Source organism: Solanum stenotomum, unplaced genomic scaffold (genome assembly GCF_019186545.1).
Source record: "Solanum stenotomum isolate F172 unplaced genomic scaffold, ASM1918654v1 scaffold18507, whole genome shotgun sequence".
In the NCBI taxonomy this organism is placed as follows: domain Eukaryota; kingdom Viridiplantae; phylum Streptophyta; class Magnoliopsida; order Solanales; family Solanaceae; genus Solanum; species Solanum stenotomum.
In genome coordinates, this window is record NW_026025075.1 from 43,802 (window position 1) to 52,464 (window position 8,663).

The 8,663-nt window shown below is 32.6% G+C and overlaps 2 protein-coding genes across 3 annotated transcripts; one reads left to right on the plus strand and one right to left on the minus strand.

The window, feature by feature from the left end:
• Positions 1-1,677: 1,677 nt before the first annotated feature.
• On the plus strand, positions 1,678-2,288 carry LOC125850668 (putative RING-H2 finger protein ATL71). The gene has a single exon (XM_049530523.1). The coding sequence runs from the start codon at positions 1,742-1,744 to the stop codon at positions 2,279-2,281; it is 540 nt and encodes a 179-aa protein (XP_049386480.1). The 5' UTR covers positions 1,678-1,741; the 3' UTR covers positions 2,282-2,288.
• A 1,900-nt stretch (positions 2,289-4,188) lies between these two features.
• LOC125850671 (protein DETOXIFICATION 16-like) lies at positions 4,189-8,409 on the minus strand. Of its 2 annotated transcripts, XM_049530525.1 has the most exons (9): positions 8,185-8,409; positions 7,936-8,034; positions 6,582-7,126; positions 6,394-6,480; positions 6,238-6,294; positions 5,913-6,151; positions 5,711-5,829; positions 4,942-5,028; positions 4,189-4,587 (listed from the first exon to the last, which is right to left on the minus strand). In XM_049530525.1, the coding sequence occupies exons 1-9, from the start codon at positions 8,344-8,346 to the stop codon at positions 4,546-4,548; spliced, it is 1,437 nt and encodes a 478-aa protein (XP_049386482.1). In that variant the 5' UTR covers positions 8,347-8,409; the 3' UTR covers positions 4,189-4,545. The 2 variants fall into 2 exon arrangements, with proteins under 2 accessions (XP_049386482.1, XP_049386483.1); XM_049530526.1 differs by lacking the exon at positions 6,238-6,294.
• Between the last annotated feature and the right edge of the window lie 254 nt (positions 8,410-8,663).

The following is an 8,663-nucleotide window of genomic DNA, read 5'->3' on the forward strand; positions in this document are numbered from 1 at the left end:
TTTATTTTTATTTTTTTAATCAATTTTTATTTGACCCACAGGCCGGCCACGAACTCATCAAGGTATGGCTGGAAAATTTTATTCATAAGAGTGTAAGGGTGCAGGGGTGTAGCTACAGCCACCCCAAAGTGTCCAACTGAACACCCTTTGTCGGAAAACTAAATTGTATAGATATGTCAAATTTTACATTTAAATGATGTACATTTAAAGTTGGACACCCTTGACAAAGCTACGTCTTTAGTGCAGTGATAATGATTAATGGGTGTCCATCCAAATGAAGGAGTTTCCAGGTCGAACCCCAAATAACAGAATTCATATTTCTCAAACCTCACAAATCAACACGCTTATTTAGGTCGCGTTAAAATCCTCTTTTCTTAAATGAACTTTAAAAATCTTAACCCAACTTTATTAAATTACGGATTAGTCCAGACCGATCTAACGAGCCTAATCCATATTAACGGCTCTAATCGTTGTGTAAAGGTGGGGAAACTGTTTCAAATGGTCAATAAAAACCACAACTTATATGTTTCCCATACAAACAATTATCTTAACATGGAGAGCCATTACAATTGAATTCACTTCAATTTCCTCAAGTAAATAAACTTTAAAGTAGCTGGATTTCCATATTGTCAAACATTAGACCTATTTTTATGGATATTTTATAGTTGAATGTCACTTTTCAATTATGAGAAATCATAAAATTCCCAGTTGATTTTATTGACTTGAGGGATCAATTATTATTCCATTGGTCGCCTTTATTACCTTGGCTTTGCTGAAAACTAAAATTTATTATATTGGATAAGAAATATACTTAGATTCCTTTATTTCAATTTGTGTGATATTATTAGTCCATTATAAAAATAATGATATATTTTTATATTTAAAAATATTTAATTATAAATTTACTCCCGATTTTACTGTTATTTTGGTACTTTTTCATCTAGAAATAATATTTACTGGTCACTTTTCGGCCTATGAGAAATAGTACTTTGTACTAGAGTTTGAATTTTAAACTCAATTATAATTGTTTTGTAAATCAATCCCTCTCACAACACATATTTTATCACTGCATAAGTTTTCCTCACATAAATTTCTCAACTCCACCAGTCAGTTAAAGTCAACATGGATAAAGAATGAGTTTCTAGTTTAACTAGCCAAGTTGCAATCTTGGGAAGCTACATGACTGGTAATGACCTTAACCCCCGCCCCCCTCTTCCCCCCACACCCTACAAATATAAAAAGAAATCATTAAAATTATACCTTCTTTTATCATGTATTAATTGTCATATTTCATTTCTCGAGAATCAAATTTGATATTATAAGTAACAATTTTTCTTGAAAAGATATATCGCAAAATGTTATCAAAATATATGTTTGACTTTTGTAAAATGAAACCCGACAAGTATTTAGAGACGGGGGAGGGGGTGGGGGTATATATGAACTAACAATTTAATAATTTTTCACACGATCAGTATCACTTGACCTATATTGTAATATATCAATAATTATCTCTATTCAAAGCAATAATATGACAATCCAATGTACGAAGCATTTGTGCTGATTCTTTTTCCTTGGTCAACCCTTTTTAGGTTGCTTGAGTCCTTCATGACATCATGTCCCTCACTAATATATATATATATATATATATATATAATTAAATAATTCTATGCATCTCATTTTCCATTCCATCTCACAAAAAGTCCACAATTAGATCCTCCATTTTTTCCCCTTCTACTCCATCATGAACAATACAATTATGGAAGATAGTGAAGGTCCAAATGATGTTGAGTTAAGTGAAGAAACTTTTGGAAAAAATTATGGCTATGGAATTGGATTTTCACTTGGTGTCCTAATATTATTTTCAGTCATGGCTTATGCTTCTTACTTATGTATCCAATCGCGATCGCGATCGCGCAACAATTCTAACATGCCTAATAATAATTCTTCATCATCTTCTTCTCATGGTAGCTCTACAATTGTTGGTGATGAATTGGTTTTTGTTCAACAAGGTATTGATGAAGAAATTTTGAGAAATTATCCAAAGTTATTATATTCTCAAGCAAAAGTTCATTATTATCATAAAGAGGATAATAATAATAATATTGATGATGATATTGTTGCCTCCGGATGTTCTATTTGTTTGGGTGATTATAAAGACAATGATATGTTAAGATTATTGTCTAATTGTGGTCATATTTTTCATGTTAAATGTATTGACCCTTGGTTAAGGCTTCATCCAACTTGCCCAATTTGTAGAAATTCTCCACTTCCAATGAAATAATAAAGTTGAGTACAATCATATATCATTTTTTCTTTAATTATCTGATATTCGAAACTCATCATTGATATATTTGAATTTGTGGAGCACAAAACTGAATAAAGAGAAAAATGTTCTTTATCAAGATTGTTTTTGTTCCCATAACTCAAAGTCAATACTTCTGATTAAAAGTGAAAGAATCTCATCTATTCCACCGCATTTTGTGATTTGAATCACCACTCACCCCTCATCAACAAACTTATTAAAGAAGATATAATATGGTTTTTCTTCCTTTTCCTTCTTTTTGTTGGGGTGTGGGGTGTGGGGGTTAATGTTATCTTCTCCTTGTTGTAAAAAAATCCAAATGACCATAAAGTAAATATTAGTACCAAATTAGGGAATTTTTTGTAAAGTGGCATGTTCTTCAATTTGTTTCTTGTTCACATACATTTGTAACTTTTTTTTTTAATTTCAAAAAACAGCTCTTTAGTCAAATTCAAAATTTAAAAGAAGAGGGGAAGAACCTTTCTCGAGAACGGAAAGATATTATTGTGAGGATGGCTTCTCGCATCCGTGGCAACCACACATAAATTATAGTATTATCTCTAAGTTTTTGTATTTATTAAGAAAAATATTTAATAATCTTAATTAGTTATTAGTTGACTAGTAAGATAGAGATTGAAAAGAAATAAAATAGGAAAGAAATAATACAACCTTCTTAATTTTTCTAAGAAATAAATATATTTTGAGCACAACAATGATTTGTTTATATTGCCAACACCATAATAAGTACTAATACACATATAAATTATAAAATGTCAATTCATTAGAAAAAAATGCAAATCATGCATATGGATAGCTTTTGAGCTGGCCAAAGAAGAAAACTACAAGAGAATATATCGAGATACTAAAAATCATATTATAGAAGGAGAGTGTAAAGTCCCAAATTTATTTTAAAATTTATTAATCGATTGGCGAATTATTGAATCTTAATTGAACTTTTTTTTAATTTTATTTAACGAGTCAATAATTACAGTTGAACCTATTGATTCAGGTCATTTCTTAGAAACGAATTATGTCGGGCTCTCCTATCAGTTTTCAATACATTCATTAAGATATCACATTAATTAATTAATCGGCAAATAGATCATTAATGTGATGCACAACTCCTTCGTGATTCCTCCATTCTAAATTAAAAGTCTCAAATTTAAATCATATGAAGAGAAAAAAACACTGATAAAAAGCAATTTCTTTTAAATGAATCTCATATGATACAAATTTTAATTAATCAGTGCCCCAAAGTAAATACCATACACGAAATGGAAACAAACTAAATAAATATATATTTTGTCTTTTAAGTAGAATTTGGTTGGGGCTATGACAGCTATATTGATATATTGTGGATAGTTTGATATTGGCTCTCCCCCACCCCCCACCCCCACCCCCACCCCACACATACAGACAAAACAATTATTTTTTTAAAAAAAAAAGCAAAGAAAAGGAAAGAGAGAATTATAATTTTATATCAGCCTTTTGACTCACTTGGGTTCAAGGGTGTGAACATAGTGATTAATGAAATAAACGGGACAATCATGATTTCACGTTCAAATTTTAGCAAAAGGCAAAAAAATAAAACTTAAGGTGATTTTCTTCTAAATTTAATCTGTCTGAATTTAGTGAATAAAGTTACATGACATCTATGTTTGTGAAAAATAGAAAATACTCGATAAAATAATCAAAGTAGACACAAACACCCAATACAAAATAGAATTAAAAAAACTATTTGAAGCCGTCTAAAATATATAAGTTAGGCGTTATAAATCATGCATTATATTTGAAGGAAGATGGCTTTTCTCATACTCAATTTTTAATATCATGTATTATCTTCCATGTGTGTAATTATATTTACTTGTTAGGTTTAGAGATCAAAGAAAATGCAAACTCACATTTGTTACGTAAGCGAATTCAAGATTAGAAGTTTGAAGGGGTCTACAATAATGTATATAATAATAACAACTAATTTATAGTAAAAGCTATTGAGTTCAGATGAATCTGTAATCAACCCTCTAATTTAAACTCTGACGGCGAAAGTGACTTTGTTGAAAAGGAAACTTGTCATTGGGAAGTTCATACCTCCCAATTCCAAAAATTATGTAACCAAAACAAAATCAAAATATTCACATTTATTTTTTCAAAACTAAAACAAGAACAAAATTGTCCCAAAACTAAACCATTTGTAGATCCAAAATGTTCAATTCTATATGATACTTTCTTTAAAACATTTTCTTCTATGCTAACTCTGGAATCACCCTATCAGCTGCTTTCTTTGCCTACAAAAAAGGACAAAAAAAAGGACAAAGAAGACTTCATTATTTATTAAAAAACACAAAAATATATAATGAAAATAGAACTGACAAATGGACGGATTGGATTAAATTTGTGCGGATTGCACTTTCACCTTTTTAAAAACCTAACAGTTAGGTTCGTCATTTCGGGTTCAATTTGTTAGGTCAAGTCAACAAAATTGTCAGAATTCAACCTATTCAAATTCGGGCGTATTTGAATGGTCACTAAAAAATGAATTGATTTTACCGTCTCTAAAGAGACCTTAAGGAAGAAGTGACACATCAAAACAATTGATATGAGTTTTTTTTAAAGGAGGGAAAAAAAATAAATAGATTTACCTCTTTGTCCCAATTTGTTTGGAGTGTAACTACTAAATAAATGAGGGCTTGAGCAAGAAGTGATAGAGTGAGTCCCAACCAAAGTCCCTTTTAATAACATACAAAAAAGTATAAAATCATTAGTGTTGTCATAATACATTAAAGAACTATATATGTTGTTCGGACTCTTCAGAAATGCTCCTATGCGCTCATGTCAGATTTCAAAAGATGCACTACTTTTGGAGAATCTGACATGCATCATATGACATTTTTGGAGAGTTTGGTGTCATAATACATTAAAGTACTATGTTGCACGAACTCTCCAGAAACGTTCCCACGTTCATGTCGGATCCTTAAAAGCTGCACTACTTTTGGAGGATCCGACACGCACCAAGCGACATTCTTGGAGAGTTACGTTCATTGTCATAATGCATTAAAGAACTATATCACATGGACTCTCCAAAAATGTTGCCGCACCGTGTCGGATCCTCCAAAAATGTACTACTTTTGAAGGATTCAACACGCACCATACAACATTCTTGGAGAGTTCATTGTCATAATGCATTATAGAACTATGTCAAACAGACTCTCCAAAAATGTTGCCGCACTCGTACATGCACCCTCAACATTTTTGAAAAGTCCGAGTAACATAGTCCATAAATGCTTCCACGACCGTCCCGTATCCTCAAAACATCCACTACTTCTGAAGAATCTGACACGAACTGTGTGACACTGTTAGAGAGTCCGAGCAACATAGTTAAAGAAGTAAACAAAATGCATAGAGAAGTACCTTTCCTCCAACATGGTAGAAAAAACCTAATACAATACCAGCAGGTATTCCCCATAGATAATAAGCTCCCAAATTAACAATTGCACCTATTTTTTGCCAACCACATCCTCTAGCAATACCTAAAATTTTACATTATTGAAACTATAAGATTGTTGAAAAAATGTCTAAAAGGAACTGTTCCTTTTTAGGATTTGAAACAAACCTGAAAGTACAGATTGATTTGCATCTATGAAGTGTGATCCTGCTATAAACATCAACATTTCAGATACATATGTTACTACTTCTTCCTCATTGCTGTAGCAATGCCCCCAAAATTTACGAATCGAAATGATGAACATTGCTACTAGAATTCCTTCTGTAGTAGCTAAGAACAATGCAGTATATGCTGCTATACGAGCTGCTTTTGGTCGTCCAGCGCCTAATTCATTTGAAACTCTTATGCTGATGAGGAACAAAGATAAAAAATGTGAGAAACAGTTATAAGGTAATGTTGAAAGAAGGAAAACGCGGAGTATGAAAATTTTCACCTTGTGGCACCACTTAGTCCAAAAGGCAACATGTATATCATTGAAGATGTATTAAGGCTGAAAAAATGGAGTATATAACAGTGAGTTAACACAAGGCGAAATATGAATGAAACATGATGTTGAATGTGATAGTGCTAAATGTGTTTGAGAACTAACCTGATTGAAAGAACTGAGGTTTCTAGTTTCGGATTAGGAAGAAGACCAGATAACAGAACCATCATTTCGAATGACCAACTCTCCAAGCTGAAACCGTGCATATAAAAAAGGCGATTTTTTCATATATTCAATGGAATTATATGTCTATGGCTCTATGCATTGGTAAGAAGAAGTGGCCGAGGAATTACCAAACCATAACGGCTGAAGGAATAGCTAGTCTAAGGTATCTCGGGATATCAGAAAACGCTACAATTGAAAATCCAGTCCAAGTACTTTTGCAAGAAGGCGATATCCCAATATATGCAGCTAGCAAGAACACGTTAATCCAGTAAGACGCAGCATTAGCCAGAGCAGCCCCTTTGTTGCCAAGGCCGGTTTTTAGCACGAGAAACCAACAAGTGAATAAATGCAGCAAAGTTGTGGCTCCTGCAGTAAGCATCATAGGGAGGACGTCGTTTTGAGCTTGTAGAAATCTCATCTGACATTGTAGTAGTGCATAGGCAAAGATGCTCGGTATCATGAAACGTGCATAATCCCCTGCTTCGGCTGCAATTTCCGGACTTTGTCCCAAGTTTTCAAGAATATGTCCTGCATTTGCCCAAATAAAGGCTAAGGGAATGCTGACTAAAAGAAGAACTATCATGGCCCTTTGCATATGGATACCAAGCATATGATATTGCTTTGCACCATATGCTTGCCCACAAATTGTGTCCAATGCACTTCCCATTCCCATCTGATAAAAAAAATAAAAATGCAAAGATCAAAAAGTAGATTTTTATTAAACAAATTGAGTAATAGTTAAAGAAGCAAACTGTTATAACACAAGTTCTTCTACTTCAAATATCATATGCTTGTCTATTTCGTTTTATCTGACTCTCTTTCCTTATTAGTCTGTTCCAAAAAGAATGAAACATGTCTGCATATCAGAAACAATTTATCCTTATGGTATTCCTTCGTAGCCAGAGAAATGTCATGTCGCATTTCAAAGTCTTACTTTCTTTCGTTCATAAACTCCGTGCCTAGTCAAATGCATGCCACATAAGTTGATATAGAGAGATAACTAGGCGAAAATGGGGAAAAAAAGCTCTAAGGTCTGTTTGGGCTTTAAGAGCAAAGCACAAATAAAGTGTGAGCTTTATTGAAGAAAGGCGCAAATGGAAAAACAAAAGAGACAAATATATGAATGTATAGTCCAAGACTAATAATTATAGGCATAATATGTATACAAACACCCAAACTTGGCCTTAGCAGACAAGTACTCTGACTTTGAGAGTGCATGTCTAGACACCTCAATTTAATCTCAACTGGCAACTAACCACTCCAACTTGTCTCCAATAATGTCTTGTGGACACCCGATACAATATAACGGATAAATCTTAGAGGTGTCTAGGTGATCATTTTGTATGTTGGAGTGTTCAACTGACATAGTGGAGACGAGTTGACGTGTTTAGGTGTACATATTCAAATTTGGAGCATTTACGCGCCTTTGACAACACTAAACTCTCATCTACATATAAAAGATGTGAAGCACAAAATACTCACCAACAAGCTGAAACCAGTGACAGTGGCAAATGAAGTAGCCATTGAAGCACCAGAAAGAGCTAACTCTCCAAGATGACCAACAAACATAACTGAAATCACCTATAAATAGAGGTTACAAAATCAGCCCATATATAAAAACATGATCCACCCAACCCCTTTAAGTTTGGATGGATTACTCGATAAATTTATCAACTTAGCTCATTTTAATCCGTTCAAATTCAACCTAACTCGTTCATCTGACGCCCTTACCTGTAAGCAATATAGAAGAAAATTAACTGACATTAAAGGCCCTGCTAATGCCAAAATCTTCTTAACTTCTTCAAGAAAATCATCACATTTTCTCTTATTCTTGGATTCTTCATTTCTTGATTTTGATATTATAAGTGGACACTCAATATCTTGAATATCCATTTTCCCTTCTCAAATTTTGCCTTCACATAAATAAATAGATTCAAGTTTTAAGATATTTAGCCCAAGGATATACATAAAAAAAGATATTTAGCATATAGATTTGGAATAGATCAATAAGGACAAATTTGAATTATATTTTTACACTAGGGACAGATATAAAATAAGAATATGACTTTTTTTGTATTTAACTTGTAATGTTCCAAAACAAGAAGATAGTACAAAACATCTGTTCAAATTCTACATCTAATTATGAATGGATAAAATATAGATGATTTTTTTATAGTATGTTTGAAAAAAGTACTTATTTTAAGGAGTTG